This window comes from Balaenoptera musculus, chromosome 3 (genome assembly GCF_009873245.2).
Source record: "Balaenoptera musculus isolate JJ_BM4_2016_0621 chromosome 3, mBalMus1.pri.v3, whole genome shotgun sequence".
NCBI classification, from domain to species: domain Eukaryota; kingdom Metazoa; phylum Chordata; class Mammalia; order Artiodactyla; family Balaenopteridae; genus Balaenoptera; species Balaenoptera musculus.
The window spans coordinates 151,940,879-151,959,477 of record NC_045787.1 but is presented as its reverse complement, the minus strand read 5'-3'; the positions used below and the strand labels follow the sequence as shown (position 1 = coordinate 151,959,477).

Here is an 18,599-nt window from a genome sequence, read left to right as displayed (position 1 = left end):
TGGAGACACGATGACCCAAAACCTATGGGATGCAGCAAAAGCAGTTCTAAGAGGGAAGTTTATAGCAATACAAGCCTACATCAAGAAACAGGAAACATCTCAAATAAACAACTTAACCTTGCACCTAAAGCAATTAGAGAAAGAAGAACAAAAAAACCCCAAAGCTAGCAGAAGGAAAGAAATCATAAAGATCAGATCAGAAATAAATGAAAAAGAAATGAAGGAGACAATAGCAAAGATCAATAAAACTAAAAGCTGGTTCTTTGAGAAGATAAACAAAACTGATAAACCATTAGCCAGACTCATCAAGAGAAAAAGGGAGAAGACTCAAATCAATAGAATTAGAAATGAAAAAGGAGAAGTAACCACTGACACTGCAGAAATACAAACGATCATGAGAGATTACTACAAGCAACTCTATGCCAATAAAATGGACAACCTGGAAGAAATGGACAGATTCTTAGAAATGCACAAGCTGCCGAGACTGAACCAGGAAGAAATAGAAAATATGAACAGACCAATCACAAGCACTGAAATTGAAACTGTGATTAAAAATCTTCCAACAAACAAAAGCCCAGGACCAGATGGCTTCACAGGCGAATTCTATCAAACATTTAGAGAAGAGCTAACACCTATCCTTCTCAAACTCTTCCAAGATATTGCAGAGGGAGGAACACTCCCCAACTCATTCTACGAGGCCACCATCACCCTGATACCAAAACCAGACAAAGATGTCACAAAGAAAGAAAACTACAGGCCAATATCACTGATGAACATAGATGCAAAACTCCTCAACAAAATATTAGCAAACAGAATCCAACAGCACATTAAAGGGATCATACAACATGATCAAGTGGGGTTTATTCCAGGAATGCAAGGATTCTTCAATATACGCAATCAATCAACGTGATACATCATATTAACAAATTGAAGGAGAAAAACCATATGATCATCTCAATAGATGCAGAGAAAGCTTTCGACAAAATTCAACACCCATTTATGATAAAAGCCCTGCAGAAAGTAGGCATAGAGGGAACTTTCCTCAGCATAATAAAGGCCATATATGACAAACCCACAGCCAACATTGTCCTCAGTGGTGAAAAACTGAAACCATTTCCACTAAGATCAGAACAAGACAAGGTTGCCCACTCTCACCACTATTATTCAACATAGTTTTGGAAGTGTTAGCCACAGCAATCAGAGAAGAAAAAGAAATAAAAGGAATCCAAATCGGAAAAGAAGAAGTAAAGCTGTCACTGTTTGCAGATGACATGATACTATACATAGAGAATCCTAAAACTGCCACTAGAAAACTCCTAGAGCTAATCAATGAATTTGGTAAAGTAGCAGGATACAAAATTAATGCACAGAAATCTCTTGCATTCCTATACACTAATGATGAAAAATCTGAAAGTGAAATTAAGAAAACACTCCCGTTTACCACTGCAACAAAAAGAGTAAAATATCTAGGAATAAACCTACCTAAGGAGACAAAAGACCTGTATGCAGAAAATTATAAGACACTGATGAAAGAAATTAAAGATGATACAAATAGATGGAGAGATATACCATGTTCTTGGATTGGAAGAATCAGCATTGTGAAAATGACTCTACTACCCAAAGCAATCTACAGATTCAATGCAATCCCTATCAAACTACCGCTGGCATTTTTCACAGAACTAGAACAAAAAATTTCACAATTTGTATGGAAACACAAAAGACCCCGAATAGCCAAAGCAATCTTGAGAACGAAAAATGGAGCTGGAGGAATCAGGCTCCCTGACTTCAGACTGTATTACAAAGCTACAGTAATCAAGACAGTTTGCTACTGGCACAAAAACAGAAACATAGATCAATGGAACAGGATAGAAAGCCCAGAGATAAACCCACGCACATATGGTCACCTTATCTTTGATAAAGGAGGCAAGCACATACAGTGGAGAAAAGACAGCCTCTTCAATAAGTGGTGGTGGGAAAACTGGACAGCTACATGTAAAAGTATGAAATTAGAACACTCCCTAACACCATACACAAAAATAAACTCAAAATGGATTAAAGACCTAAGTGTAAGGCCAGACACTATCAAACTCTTAGAGGAAAACATAGGCAGAACACTCTATGACATAAATCACAGCAAGATCCTTTTTGACCCACCTCCTAGAGAAATGGAAATAAAAACAAAAATAAACAAATGGGACCTAATGAAACTTAAAAGCTTTTTTTTTTGCACAGCAAAGGAAACCATAAATAAGACCAAAAGACAACCCTCAGAATGGGAGAAAATATTTGCAAATGAAGCAACTGACAAAGGATTAATCTCCAAGATTTACAAGCAGCTCATGCAGCTCAATAACAAAAAAACAAACAACCCAATCCAAAAATGGGCAGAAGACCTAAATAGACATTTCTCCAAAGAAGATATACAGATTGCCAATAGACACATGAAAGAATGCTCAACATCATTAATCATTAGAGAAATGCAAATCAAAACTACAATGAGATATCATCTCACACCGGTCAGAATGGCCATCATCAAAAAATCTAGAAACAATAAATGCTGGAGAGGGTGTGGAGAAAAGGGAACCCTCTTGCACTGTTGGTGGGAATGTAAATTGATACAGCCACTATGGAGAACAGTATGGAGGTTCCTTAAAAAACTAAAAATAGAACTACCATACGACCCAGCAATCCCACTACTGGGCATATACCCTGAGAAAACCATAATTCAAAAAGAGTCATGTACCAAAATGTTCATTGTAGCTCTATTTACAATAGCCAGGACATGGAAGCAACCTAAGTGTCCATCAACAGATAACTGGATAAAGAAGATGTGGCACATATATACAATGGAACATTATTCAGCCATAAAAAGAAACGAAATTGAGTTATTTGTAGTGAGGTGGATGGAGTTAGAGTCTGTCATACAGAGTGAAGTAAGCCAGAAAGAGAAAAACAAATACAGTATGCTAACACATATATATGGAATCTAAGGGAAAAAAAAAAAAAAAAGTCATGAAGAACCTAGTGGCAAGACGGGAATAAAGACACAGACCTACTAGAGAATGGACTTGAGGATATGGGGAGGGGGAGGGGTAAGATGTGACAGGGTGAGAGAGTGGCATGGACATATATACACTACCAAACGTAAAATAGATAGCTAGTGGGAAGCAGCCGCATAGCACAGGGAGATCAGCTCGGTGGTTTGTGACCACCTAGAGGGGTGGGATAGGGAGGGTGGGAGGGAGGGAGACGCCTGAGGGAAGAGATATGGGAACATATGTATATGTATAACTGATTCACTTTGTTATAAAGCAGAAACTAACACACCATTGTAAAGCAATTATACTCCAATAAAGATGTTTAAAAAAAAAAAAAAAGAAAAAGCTATTAGAAAATAAATAAATAAATAAACCCTATTGGTGAGTGGCAAGTGAAAACAAGCTCAGGGCTCCCACAGATTCTGCATTATGGTGAGTTGTACAATGTAATAATAATAGAAATAAAGTGCACAATAAATGTAATGTGCTTGAATCATCCTGAAACCATCCCCCCTGCCACTAGTCCGTGGAAAAACTGACTTCCATGAAACTGGTCCCTGGTGCCAAAAAGGTTGGGGACTGCTACCTTAAGGGTAGGACCAGGTTGGGTGTCACTAGGTCGCCAGGGCCCAGTACACAGTAAATACTCAACAAATATTAGTTGGATGGATGGACAGATAGATGGGTAGATAGATGGTCAGATTGATTGATGGATGGATAGACACATGGATAGATAGATGGACAGATAAATGGGTAGATAGACAAATGAGTGGATGGACAGATGGACGGATGGGTGGATAATCCACCCATCTGAATATAAAATTATAGGATGGCACTCACATGCCCATTTGTGTGAATCCACACATTGCTGGGGGCCACAGGGCTCTAACAGAAGGACATGTGGGCTGACCCAGGCCCTCTCAGCTGATTCCTGGATCACACCTGGCATGAAGGTGATAAAGCTTGAGCTCTTGGCCTTCAAGGCCTCTTCTTTACTGGATTCAAATCAACATTCATTTTTGTTCCTAATTTCATGTTCATAATTTTGCATGCTTTTTCTAAAGGGAATCTCTGAAGTTGACCTGAAACCTGGACCTGCCCTTGCTATACAACTTTATTTTTAGTTTGAATTTGTTGTCAATTTCTAAAAAAAAAGTGTAGAGATTTCAAATAAAAATCCAACTTTCTAGTTTCTCTTTAAAAAAATCAGAAGCTCCAGCCACAGAGATGGTGGGGTACATTCTCTGTGGCTAAGCCACAGTTGTCCCTTAGATAGAGTGAGCACCTTCTGTTTTGCCAGGGGCCCTACCTCTCCCTTGTACCTCAAGCTAAGTGATTTTTTTTTATTTATTTGTTACTGGAAATGTCAATGCGTTCTGTCTCACCTTGTGGCCACGGCTTCTCCGGGGTAGTGGATGCTCTTGAAAACCAATGCAAATGCGCCTTCCTGAAAAGACAGGAAAGGAGAGTGAGGAACAACTTACTCTGGCTAAGCTAGGTTGCTGCACCTCAGCCCACTACCCCAGACAGCTCTCCCTGGGAGCCTCTTCACTGTGGGCAGTCCTGGGGTCACTCACTCAGGGTGCTGAATATAGGACAACTTGCGCAGGGTGATGTCAGGAGGGGAAAGTGAAACAAACAGGCAGTACCACAATCAAGTATCAAAGACCAGAACTTGTGGATTTCATTGTGAGCAATATAAACCTCCCTGTCCAGGTCCACAAGGAACAGCTCCCAGCTCTGTGATGACCTGGGTGGACTGCTGCAGTTAGAACCTCAGGAAATGAGAACCGTAGCCAGGGGTCCTGCCCTGGGCCTCATGGATGGTACCTACTCAGGGAGCAATTGTGAGGATTAAAGGGGCTAATCCACGACCTAAGTTTAGCTCAACACACGTTAGTGCCTGGGTTCAAATCGTGGCTCCACCCCTTAACTGCGCAATCACTGCAGCCTTCTTTGTGCCTCATGGTGGATGGAAATGAGAATAGTCCTACCTTGTATGGCTTCTGTGAGCTAATGCATTTTAAGTGCTTAGAACAGTGCCTGACATATAGAGACACATCAGAAGTATGAGTTGTTATAATTATTATTTCTATGGCAATGACTGCCATTTGTGCTCTGTGCCTCAGCTTGTTGGTTTGTACAAACCAGAGTTAGAATATAGTTCTCCTAACTCAAGACTCCAAATGCTCTTCCTATTTAAAAGTTCAATGCAAAATTCTCTCCTACATTCTGACCATCCTGTACTAACCATGACCCTACTTGACTTTATGTACAGCCAGCTATAAATCTGGATTTCCAAGGTTTGGAAACCTAGGCAGACCTCATGGCCTCATGCTATGGCCAGTTTGCCAACTCAGTCACACAACCAGAGAGACCCCAGGGCCAGCATCTCCAGGTCCCTAAGGGCCTTTCAAACTGCCCAAAATGAAGGGGCTTTAGACAGAACCTGAGGAGCCTGACATTCACCCTGCTGGTTTTGTCAGCAATGAAGTAGGACTAAATAGAAAAACTCTTCCCGTTCTCTGCCAAAAAGAGCCCTGTGTTGCTTCAGATAATATCGCTGAAGTTTAAAAGTGCCATCACTGAGAGACATTTCCAAAATTTAAAATTACAGATGGAAAAGAGGAAGTACTATGCTGCAAAACTAAATTGGTTTACTGTACACTAGTTATGGGACAGGCTTTTATTTATAAATATGTCCTCTAAATTAAGGTCCCCCAAAATGGGAGTCACGGGGCAAAGGGTTTGACTTACTTTTAAAAAAAGACTGAAAACACCAAAGGGTCATATATTTTAAACCACAGGGTTGTACCCAAAGCAGCCTCTGACCCCAGATGTTCTAGATCCTCGGCCCTGAACACTCTCTCCAAGCTGCCCCCATCTCAGGGGAGCTATTGGACAGCTCTGATGCTCAGAAGGATGGATTCTAGGAAGTCTGGAGCCCTCTCCTCCTCCCTCCACCGTCCCATGGAGGGCCTGGGTCTGCTCTACCTCCTCCTCCAAGGACGTGTCTCTCTTGGACAATCCCTCCACCATGTGCCCCTTTGCAGGGACCTTGTTCCATAGGTCCAACCCTCTGGGACATCACCAATCTCTTTCTCCCACCTGGATCATTCATTTCAGCACACAGACATGATCTGATATCTCCTACCACAAAAATACAATCCTGCCTCAGAACTGCAACCCTCTCCCTTCACTGGGCCATTTCTTTGCACCCTTCTTCTTCCACAACCAAACTTCTCAAAAGTCCACACCTGCTGTCTTTATTTCCTCTTCCTTCCTTCCAACTCCACTCAGTAAGGACTTGTGGGCATTTCTCCCACATGACGAATAACTGCTTTACTGAAACAGGAGGGAAGACTACAATTCCAAGTCTCCAACATCAGTTAAATTCATCTTGGGTATGTATGCGCATAAGTCAACAATGCACACAAGTCAACTGATAAGATGACGACATGAACTGCCACAATCAAGGTCCCTTGTGCAACACACCATTGGTAGAAGCCACAGATCAGAAGGCCTATCACCATTTCAGAGATGTTAAAATGAAGCAAAGCAGTTTCTATTTGATGTTTACTACCAAAACCTCAGAACTGCTCCCAATTCTACAAGGATGTAACATTTTAAGGCCAGGCACTGTAGATGAGCCATCTTTAATCCTCAGGTACTTGGTGCAAGTTTGCCTAATAAGTGTTTATAAAAACTGAAGGAATGAAGGGATGATTTAGATAGGTGAGACTTGTAACTCACCAGCTGCTGAATGACTCTCTCGACCAGTGTTGAAAATGTAATGTCCTCAGTTTCTCTGTTGTCGAACACATATTTAATCAGCTTGGCGATGGTCTCTGTATCTGTTTCTGACTCAAACTCATAGCCTTTGCTTTCCTGGAATATTTGGTTGGACAGAGTGTCAGATAATGGTTGTTGTGCAATGCTGGCCTGGCCAGCTCCCTCTCCTCCCTTATGACTTGTCCTTGGAGTGACTTAAGGCAAGAACAAGGAAAATGGGGAAGGGATGAGAAATGTTTGCCTGAATCCCACAGCCTAACACAGCTGAGTCATTGTAGTCTTCCCTGAGATCATCCCGCCTCAGAAGCTTGTCCTTGCCATTAATCTGGACATTGCAAAATAACAGCAATCAAAATGATCAAATACATTGAATCAAATCCACCCACCTCGCAACCAATACCACAACCTCTTCATACTTGAAGCACTTGCCGCCTGCCTTCCCACCCCACATTCCATTTGGTGCATGAGTTGGTATGTTATTCAGCGCAGACACTTTAATAAAAAGAAGTTCATGTTTTTTTGATTCTGCTCTGACTCTGCAACGGCCTTTGAGGTAAATGAGAATGCCCTGCTCTCTCCTCCAGCAAGATCTGGGGAGGAGCCTGAGCTGGGGATGAGTTTTGTGTCTAATGTGGTGATGTGGCCAAGAGTGGACCTCAATCAGCTTCTGCCTTTTTTTCTGGAGGGAAATGAGCTGGTTGGAAAATTTCTGGGAAAGACCAATACCACTTGACTTAGATGTCACCCGGGGGAAGTATCTTACCAGAAATTTCCTCAGGTCTTTGTAATTTGTAATGATCCCATTATGGATGACCACGAATTCTGGAAGAAAAGTTTAGTCAAGAGAGAAATGCTATGAAGAAATGAAGTTCAAGTCAGATGTGAAGAAAGACAATTTGACAGCTTGAAACCTACAAACTCTGTTCATACAGACACTTGTGATAAGCAAACTTCACTTACAGAGATTAGAGCTGACATCTGCCATGACTACAATTTAAACCCGAGGAAATAACACATTTCTCTTTTGATAAAAAGCATCCACCAACCCGGCCGCACACTGAGCTCTGACTTGTGGCCTACAGTAGCATGAAATAGGCTTTGGTATTTATGTCAAAAGGGATGATTAAGCCTTCATTATCTATTAACTGTCTTCACAACCATCTCGTCCTCCATTTTTTTCATATCTATTGTGACTGTGTTTCTTCACATTATTTTCTTAACCCTGTCACATTTTCTTTCATCTCAGCCTATTGTCTTAACTTCTCATCATTAATTTGTTTCCTAGAATCTGTGTTTTCTTTGTGAAAACTTCTTTGTGTAATTTTTGTATGCAATGTAGTTGCTGGGTGTAAGTCTTCCTTAAAAGTATGCTCTTCAGATATCACTGATGAGTCGTTAGAGAAATTTTACAAATCTTTTCTTATTTCCCATGTTGTTTTATTTTCTTCAATTACTCATCCTGAGTCACGGCAGGCATTTCCAAATTTGGGTGTGGGGGCAATCTCCTTGGAGCCTAGCTGCTTTGGGGACACAGAATCACTGTCTGCAGTGAAGCGGGGGTTCACCCTATCATCTCAGTGGGCAGGAGGCTGGGGTTGAGGTGGCGACATTTCAGGGCACATGGTCTCGGTACAGTGTGTTACCTCAGTAACACTGTTGCTCCAGGGACCAGCCTCTGCATCTGGCTTGGGGTTTGGTTGGATGTATATCCTAGGTCCTCAGCACCGTGGGGTCTATTGTCCCCCTCCTGAGTGTAGGGTGCCTGCCCCTGTAGTGGGGCATCTCATGGCTCAGGGCATGGACCAGATGCAAGTAATGGTCCCCAGCAAAGAAACCTCACTACCCAAGTCTCTGACCATGTAGGTGTATGTATAGACTGGTCCCTGTACTATCTCTGGCTGCTCTGATGAGAGAGGTGCATGGGGCCCTCCTGTTCTCTCCGGGAGGCTTTCCTTTCCAAATCGGGCAGGGTGAGCTGCCTCCAGGCACTGCAGTGTCCACAGGGGCAAAGGACACTGACCAGGGAGGTGCTGCTCTCTCCTGTGGCCTGACTTCCAAGACAATTCATGGCAGTGAGGCTTGTCAAGTGTTTAGCTAATAGTAAATACCCTATAACTACTCTTACGTGTCTGATCCCTACTCTAATATGAGGCTTGGCAAGAACCTGCATTATGCCACATTCTGGAGTCGGCTTGGGGTGGGGGATCCCAGCTGACTCCAGAAATCATTCTCTCCACCGGACACCCTCTCGCATCATGCCCAGGTGTGGGTCATGGGGGCTTCTGACCTGACCAGGCCCAACCCAGAGTGGAGACCCACTAGAAGGCCCAGATGATGTCTTAGACCCTTGTCTGCCCTTGGAGCCCTGGGAGGAGTCAGGGATTATGCCCTCTCTCCTCATATGCCCATGTGTCCTACTGCCAGAGGCCCTGACACCCCTGGGTGCTGACCACAGAGTCCCTGAGAGCTTCCAGTGGGAACTCCAGACCTACCAGTCCTTCCCCCATGAGAGGAGACTGGGACATCATTTAAAAGAACCACCACAAAAAGAATTGTCCTGGGGGCTCAGGCAAGTGATGTGGACCCATGGGCTGGGGCTGACATGGTGAGGTGGGAATTGGGAGAACTGGGTGGCCCTCGTTACAGGAACCAGGATTGGAGCAGGCACCTCAGACGTTAAACAAGATCAGCACTGCCACCTGCTCTGGCTCAGGACCACTCTCTTCAGGGTCAGGGATGGGTATAGCTGGACGAGGAAGGAACCCCAATCTTTCCTCAAGTGCCCAGCCCTCTGGAACACCCTGGTCCCTAACTGAGGAACAGTGCCCAGGCCTTCAACCCTTTACACCACCAAGTCCCACTCAGGCTGGGTCCCCAGAGCCAAAGGCATTCATGGGAAGTGCCACTGTTTTCCTGTGGATGCCTGCGGGGTCAGCACTATCCAGGGGTCAGGTTGAATTTGCCTCCTTTCTGGGGCCCAGTGCCAACAGTTTGGATACTCGGGGAAGACAGGGACGCTGAGAAGCCAGTTGGTGGTGGGTGTGGATCAACCCTGGCACAGGTCAGGGCCAGGCACAACCACTAGGACAGGGGAGCAAGGCTATACTACATACCGTTGCCTTTGTCTGAGCGCTGTGGGTGGCTGTTGACAGCATTGGGGACCCCGTGGGTGGCCCAGCGTGTGTGGGCAATGCCAAAGTGGGTCTCAAACTCCACTTTTAAGTCCATGCTGTCCTGTTCTAGATGAAGGAAAAATAAGTTTGCTGCACTTTAAGCATTGACATGGTACTGTTACATGAGGTGACTTCATTACATGAAGACACATCAGCTACACCAAAAGTACATCCCACCATCAACCACAAAGGCCCCATTCTGGAGAATTCTGCCAGACCCTTGCTTTAATTAGTACTTATCAGTAACCTAACTCACTTAATTGAAATAAACTTACTTTAAAAAGAAAATTATAGGTCCCTACCATAAATGGAAAAGCAGTATCATTTGCCACAAAAATTAAAATACATAAGTACTAAATATTGAAAAAAAAATTCTCAGCACACCATCACCTGAAATAAACCATCCCACACTCTGGGAAACAGTTTTGCAACATGGACTTAACCCTCCTATTTTTCCATGCTTGGGTAGGTTAATATTTTTAGTCTCCAATGCTGTTGGAATTAAAGATTTTAAAGTGACCCAGGCTGCATTTATTACTCTGACTTGGCATGTCTTTCACATACTGTAAAGTTCTTCATCAAGAGCCTTGACATTTCCTCTTTTCTTGACTAGCTGGATATGTCTTTCTTTGACTTCGTTGTTATTTCCATCGATTGCCACACCTGTAACATAAACATGATTTTTTTGTATTGGAATTTAAGTTTTGTCTCCCATGCTTCATTACAGGGAATGACCCTGGGTGAGGGCTATACAGAACTGTGGATTTATTAGTTCTTATTCCCCAGGCTTGCTGCCCAGAAGAGAACTAGACAGTGTTAGGATATTGACTTGGAAAGAGGAGGCTGTGACTGTGACAGTGCTAACCAGCAATCAGGGAACATGTGCCTGAAACCCAGGCTGTGGTTGCCTCACCTCGGCTTCTAACCAGGGTAATTCTTGGAGTTTGCCTGCGGGAGAGGTGCCACCACGTCTGCCGCCAAAGGCAGCGGGCTCATTTAAGGACATTTGTGCACTTTGCATTCTGCTACTTTAGCTGGTGTTTCCATTGCACTAGTGTTCCTGCAATCTTTCATCTGACTTGCTTTCTGTTAAGAATTTATAGGAATATATAATTATCTGGCTCTCCTTTTTCTCCTAAGGCTGCTTAATTAAAAATGGGAAACAGACTAAATATCCACCTGTTATGTGGATGAAGGAGTAAACTCTGAGATAGGCATCCAGTGGAGGACTGTGCAGCCACTTAGAAAGATTATGTTAGGAAGTGTTTAGGGTAATGGAAAAAAACAAGGTAAGTGAAAGAAGAAGAATACAAAATTACAGAATTGCATAATTATAATTAGATAAAACAATAAATATCTGCATGACACCTCTACCGTCCCCAGACCCCAGACGACCAGAGGAGGGACACAGATATTGATGGGGGGTGCTTTTGATAGATATTTTTTTACCCTTGTTTTTTCTTTCTACTTTTCTATAGGAATTTTCAAATTTCTTTAATGAACAAGCATTATGTTTATATGGCAGCAGCCTGCAGAGCCTACCTGCTGAGTCATAGCCTCTATACTCAAGCCGCTGCAGTCCCTTGATGAGGGTTTCAAAAATCTCCTTCCTTGTCCGGGGGACTCTGTAGTTCATGTAGGCGAAGATTCCTGTTAAAAGAAGGGAAAGCCATATGTTTACAAAACACTTGGTTCATGTTTAGAAGAAAACACTTCTGGGGAAACAGATACCACTGGAGGCGCATCACTGAAGGGCTTCCAGGCTGCCTGCAGAAGAAGGTGTGGCCTTCCCCAGGCATAATGGAAGAAGAGCAGAACTCCCTTCCTGCTTCTAGAAGGACATTGTATGCAGCCCTCCTGCAGTGACAAAAGGACTCACAAAGCATGTGAAGAACACACGCACACACCATGGCCTTGCAATTCCACCGTGGAGAATTTCTCTTATGGACATACTCGCAGAAGACGCCTTTCATTGTGGCAACACTTATAATAGAAAAGATCAGCAAAACAAAGCAACCACCTAGGACCATCTGGAAGTCCCCGCTATGTGGACTCCTTGGTTTGCAAAGAACACACCTGAGAAGAGTCAAAAGGAGGTCACCCCAGCCTCCTGCGACAGGTAGGAACAGGGGCTGGGGCCTTTGCTCCACTTTCCACTTGGCCCTACTGCTTGGAGCATTACCATCAATAAGCACTACTTTTACGACAGCAAACATAAAATCATCTCTTGGCCTCATAGAGAATCCTTATCTTCAAGGGAGGCCCACCAGCCTAGAAGATTTTGTTTGGCTTTATTTTCTGCATTCATATATTAAAATAACATTTTCCCAAATAGGAGGAAACAGTCATCATGTTGGTTCTTTCCAAACTCCTCCACTCCCCTGCTTGAGACTACAGACCCTTGGTCTGTCTCTATCCTGCTCTGTGAGTGTCCCATCCCATTACCCCTCTGTCCTTTTGCCCTACACGGGAAAACCTTCCCTTCTCAAAGTTCAGCTCCAACCCCACCTCCCAGGGCAGGCTTGTCCAGGCCCCGGCCAGAAGTGTTCACCTGCTCTTACATCCTGAGACATCTACTTACATCCTGAGACATCTACATCCCTTGACAAGGTCACAGGCGTCTTGGCACATGGTCCTTGTTCAATAAATGTATGTGGATAGAATGACCATGAATCTGTATTAAGCAGGGAAGCAATAGTATGGATCGTGAAAAGGGACTCATCTTATTGAGAACTCACTATATGCCAGGCACTGGGCTAAGCATTGCTACACAGGTATCAATCAAAGCTCGAAGCAGTCTTAGAGGTTGGACCTGCCATTACCCTCCCCTTACCTTCTGGAACTGGGCCAGAGTCAGGAGTGGAACCAAAGAGACCTGATTTTAGGACTTAAATGATCCTAACCTCTGGGCAGCACTGCCTCGGGGATGAATAGGGTTAAAAGAAGGTTTAGTTTTTCAATTTTAATTTTTATTATTTTTAAGTTTTCTCTACATTTTTCTGGGATGACAGAAAGGTCTGAGCAAAATTTAAAAATTGCCAGATACCTGTAACTGCACCCCCATGTTCATTGCAGCATTATTTACAATAGCCAAGACATGGAAACAACTTAAGTGTCCATTGACGGATGAATGGATAAAGTAGCCATGGAATATATATGTAATATTTTTTTATTAATTAATTAATTTTATTTATTTATTTTTGGCCGCGTTGGGTCTTTGTTGATGTGGGCGGGCTTTCTCTAGTTGCAGCGAGTGGGGGCTACTCTTGGTTGTGGGCTTCTCGTTGCAGTGGCTTCTCTTGTTGAGGAGCACGGGCTCTAGGCGCATGGGCTTCAGTAGTTGTGGCACGTGGGCTCTAGAGTGCAGGCTCAGTAGTTGTGGCACATGGGCTTAGTTGCTCCACGGTATGTGGGATCTTACTGGACCAGGGCTCAAACCCATGTGCCCTGCATTGGCAGGCAGATTCTTAACCACTGAGCCACCAGGGAAGCCCTATATATGTAATATTAATGGAATATCATCCAGCCATAAAAAAGGAGGAAATCCTGCCATTTGTGACAACATGGATGAATCTTGAGGGCAATATGCTAAGTGAAATAAGTCAGACAGAGAGAGACAAATACTGTATGATCTCACTTTTATATAGAATCTAACAAAAAAACTAACTCAATAGATAAAGAAATCAGATTGGCGGTTGCCAGAGTTGGGGGATGAGAGGTGAGGGAATTAGGTGAAGGTGGTCAAAAGGTACAAACTTCCAGTTATAAGATAAATTCTGGTGATGTAATGTACAGCATGGTGGCTATAGTTAATATTCTATTGTATATTTGAAAGTTGCTAAGAGAGCAGATCTTAAAAGTTCTCATCACAGTGAAAAACTTTTAGCTATGTGAGGTGATGAATGTTAACTAATCTTATTGGGGTAATCATTTTGCCATATGTATATACATATACACATATATATGTAACATATACCAATACATATATACATATACAAATCATTATGTTGTATATCTTAAACTTATACAATGTTATACATCAATTATATCTCAATAAAACTGGGGGAAAAATTTGCCAGAGATAAACCTTGGAGAGGACAACCTGCCTGCAGATAACTAAGGGATGATCGCGATTATACAGCAAACCACATGTCATATCTCTGTAATATCTGTAATGTCTCTAGATTATATTCAAGTCAATATAGTATATTTGAATGAATGATTAAACTAAATGATTTAAACTAAATGATTAAAGTAAATATTATATTCCTAAGCAGTAAGTAGGGTCACATCATATGAAATTTAACTTGCTAAAATTAATCTAGACACAGTCAAAAAAAAAGGTGATGAAATTATACAGTGCTAAAAATTATATTTTGCATTCCTAGGTACTGTATGCTACTGTACACAGGATATATTTGCACACGAGTATTAAGGGGCAGGGTTTATATTTAAAAACACGCACACTGTGGTTTCTGAGCAGTTACAGACGTTTTCTTTTAAAAATGGCCAAGGATAATTTTGGCAGTCAGCTATTTTTGTCTTCCAGGTCAGGTGAGAAGCGCTTCCCCAGCTGAGCATCTGTGCTTCAAGAGCTCACAATTTACCCTACGCTTCAAACCTAAACACTTCTGGTCAGAGGATGTATTTTTGTCACCTTACATATATATAAAAAAAAAGACAGCTACTTTTTAATGTAAATTTTTAACAGCTTCATTGGGATACAAGTCACATACCATAATATTATCCCATTTAAAGTGTACAATGCAATGGTTTTTAAGTATATTCACAGAGTTGTGTAGCCATCTGTAAGCACCATAATCTGTGCTTAGGTAAAACTTTCTATAACATTAATTTTTCTGCAAAAAAATCAGGAAGTTCCCTGGAGGGATATCGTCAAATTCCAGTCAATGTAAAGAGCACATAGCTATGGGAGATGGCTATATGAAGGATGGAGCAACTCACAAACCATTTTTGTAGTCTTTTAAACTGCAAAACTCTCCTGGCACCTTGGGAATTGTTCTAGAGTTATACCTGCACCCTCACAAAGGGGAGCTAACAGGCATTGCAGATGACACAAAGGCCCATACACCAACTCTTTTTTTTTGGGGGGGTAGGGCTGAGGGGAGACAATGTATATTTCCAAAAGTCAAATTATTGTCTATTTTTCTCCCATAAGCATGGAATAAAAGATATATTTCTTTTATTCTATTTTGTTCAGTGGCCTTGTCTTCTTTGTTGGCTTTATGCCTTAAAAAAATAATACATAGTTTTATATACAATCTACTGTGTTCTCCAACTTCTTTTTATTTATTTGTTTGGCCAGAATTCATCCTCTTATTCATTCTTTTCAAAATATCTAGAGGCTTTTTCCTACGTGGCATTCACTCTGTTAGGTCTTACAAATATCAAGGAAAATAAAACATATATGATCCTTATAGTCAGAATGAGAGGTGGTCATCAAACAAATATATGCATAAATTGTTTTAAATGTTTTGAAAGGAAAAACACCAACTCTTTTAAATCCGAAATTCTTTTACAAGAGCGCTGTATGTTTGCCGATTCTTCCCTGCAATTCCCCATCCTCTGGGCCAAACTTCACTTCTGAACTCACGTCAGGCACGTATGCATCTCTGGCTCTGAGACCCAGAACAGCCGCCTTGGTGGGAGGTGCTGCTGCCAGAGCCCCTGGTGGGCTGGAACTGGCTGGAACGGCTAAAGAGTCCTTGCCATCAGGACCACCAGCTGTGTCCACACCCAGCTGGGAGGCTTGGCAGCCACTCAAGCACCGTTTGGTTGATTACTGTGGTGAGAGGGGCTGCCAAGAAGTGGTTTTCAAGGTCTTTGCGCAAGAAGGCATAAATCTAATTTTTAACATGAAATCTCTTGCATACCAACCTCTGTTCAGTAAATTCTTTTAAGCACTGTCTCTCTCCTCTCTCCTCTTGGCTGGATTCTCCCTGCACGCCACCAGATGAAAGTGAATAAAACAGCACCTATACTGTGCTCTTACTATTTAACAAAATAATGAAATAGAATAAAGCTGCTTTCCCAGGAATTTTGTTTGCTATTCATATCAGAATTCCCTTCTGGAATTCCTTTCATCTGCAATAAAAGCTGCAGTGAGAATCCATTTTTTTACCTATGAAATCAGTAAAGATCCACCAGTTTGACAACAAGTGAGAGTTTAAATTTGTACACTCTCTTTGGAAGGCAATTTGGCAATCTCTCACATTAAAATGTACACATCTGTTGAACAAAGCTTCTGCACTTCTAGGAATGTATCCAACAGATATCTGTGCAGGGATTCAAGTGTGCGTGCATTAGGATAGTTGCTCAGCGCTGTCTGTGGTAGCTGAAGACTGGGGACAGCCTGATGCCTGGCAGGGCCCAGGTAAGTGATGGCACGGTCACACGTGGCCACTGTAGGGCCACATGCAGGCAGCCCTATACAGAGAACAAGGTGAAGCTGTGTGTTCTCTTGGAAAACAGGCTACATCTCCAAGATGTGTCAAGGGAAAAAAGTGGCCTGCAGAACATCTGTAAATTACCCAAGGTGGGGCAGGGAGACACATAGCGTGTTTCTGGAAGACCCAAGGAGCAGTGGTTGCCACTGACGAGGGTGCTGGACCGAAGGCAGAAACTCCTTTCCCACTGCATGTGTCCTTTTTGTACAGTCAGGATATTTTGCCACGTGCCTGTATGTAGTATGTTACCATGTGCCGCTATATGAATTAGAGAGTGGTGGGTACAGGATTGTCAGCTAGCCCAATCAACTTCACCGTGGCTCCCCAGCTCTGCTCACCTGGAGGGACAACAGCCACAAGAAGGCAGAAAGCAGTCTGAGCACACGGTCCAATGCGTAAAAAGACAGGCTCAGGGTCACCCCGCCTGGGTTCCTCCTCCCTCGCCTGCTCACTGGTCTGTGACAGCAAGAAGCACAGAGGGTGGCAGCTACGGCCTACCACCTTCGCCAAATATTGATTTCAAATCCCAGCCCACTCCTTGCTTCTGTGTGGCCTGGAGCAAGTCACTGAACTCCCAGTGGAGCGTGGTGATGGCAGCACCTACTTCCTAGGGTTGTTGTGAGAATTCATGGGAGTCTTTGTAAAGCAAGAGGAACAGTGCCTGCCGCATAGTAAGTGTCTGTGTCTGTGAAAATGGAGCAGGCAAAGAGCTTCCTCCTCCTGGGGAGCACGCGGCACAAATGCAGGTATGTATACAGCACCAGGGAAGCCCTTGAGAAATTATCATTAAATAAAACCACAAGGAAAATAGTACCAGTTTACTGGTATTTATTTTTGGCTTTCTACTTGGGGAAATGATGATTAAACCAAATGTGTGATCTGGTTACAGATTGATTAAGATGTAAATCATCCCATAAACATTTCTCTGGCCCACAGGGGCTTCATCACTGTGCTACGTGCTGTGAAGTGCCGAGATGGACCAGTCAGGGGGCCTTGCAGGGCGAGTCATGAGAGGACATGATGCACAGGGACCACCCGACCCCTCGGGAGACTTGCAGGCAGAGAGGCTGAGAGCTGAGAGGTGGGAAAGGGGCAGAAGGCTCCTGGACCGGCTCTCTGCAAAGGTGGCCGACAGCTCACCCACCCGGCCTATTACATTACAGGCCTTCTCCTCTCCCGATTTTTAAAAAGTCACATGGCCCTGTTTATTTCCTATATAGCGCCTCCCTTCTTGTCTTTTGTCTGACTCCCCACTGGATTGTAACCTTCATGAGGATGGAGACCACACGTGTCTTGTTTATCTGTCTTATTCCTTGCTATATTCCCAGAACCCAGCGCAGAGCCTGGTACATTTTAGGTGCTCAGTAACTACTTTTTGAATGAATGAATGCATGAATAAATGAAAGGATTGGGGGGAGGTGTTGATCAGAGAAGGTGACCTTTGAGCTGGGCTGGAGACAGCCACCCTCAACCATGCACAAAAAGAGAGAACCCCCAAGTGTAAGCACGAGGGACAGAAAGGCCAGAGAGGTGGGTAGTGCTGAGTCTGGTGTCCCTGAGTGTTAGCTCCTTTCACCAGGGCAGTGAGGCACTGCTCTAAGGGTAACCCTAAGACACTCAAGCACAAAGGCGTATATGCCCCAGCATTACCCACCCCCAACCATCATGCACGGTGAGGACCCTAGGACTGGAGTGGAGAGCCTTCTAGATAAATGAACCAGGTCCTGGGGAAGGATCCCAGAACTCCACTGGGTAGGATTGCAAAGTAAATCACAACCACCACTATCACCACTCATGAAGCCTTCCCATGTGCCAATACTTTCAGAACCTCACCTTGTCTAATCCTCACAATGCCTATATCCAGGCTGTGGTTCCCATGGACAGACAGGGCATCTCTGGCTCCAAGTCCAAAGAGTTGAGTAATTCACAACCAGGTCTACCTGATTGCAGGGGGCTCATCACTAATGCCCCCCAAATTAGCATAAGACCTGTCTTAGAATCCTACTCCAAGGGATGAGAAATAGCTTGCAGAGGGGGCCTGGCCCGTGGGGAGATGCCCATCTGGCCCCTGATGGACACACTCAGAGCTCCCCTGGTGAGGTCCAGACCATGTTGATACACCCTCTCCT

The 18,599-nt window shown here is 43.4% G+C and overlaps 1 protein-coding gene across 2 annotated transcripts in view; it reads right to left on the bottom strand.

The window, feature by feature from the left end:
* Positions 1-18,599, bottom strand: part of GFPT2 (glutamine-fructose-6-phosphate transaminase 2) — a 47,584-nt gene that overhangs the window by 21,681 nt on the left and 7,304 nt on the right. The window contains exons 2-7 of one of the 2 annotated variants that reach the window (XM_036848581.1): positions 11,546-11,653; positions 10,568-10,666; positions 9,944-10,069; positions 7,594-7,652; positions 6,792-6,926; positions 4,424-4,485 (exon numbers count right to left, since the gene is read on the bottom strand). In XM_036848581.1, the coding sequence (XP_036704476.1) occupies positions 4,424-4,485; positions 6,792-6,926; positions 7,594-7,652; positions 9,944-10,069; positions 10,568-10,666; positions 11,546-11,653 (589 nt within the window). The remainder of the gene's footprint in view (positions 1-4,423; positions 4,486-6,791; positions 6,927-7,593; positions 7,653-9,943; positions 10,070-10,567; positions 10,667-11,545; positions 11,654-18,599) is intronic. The other variant, XM_036848583.1, reaches the window with a different exon arrangement.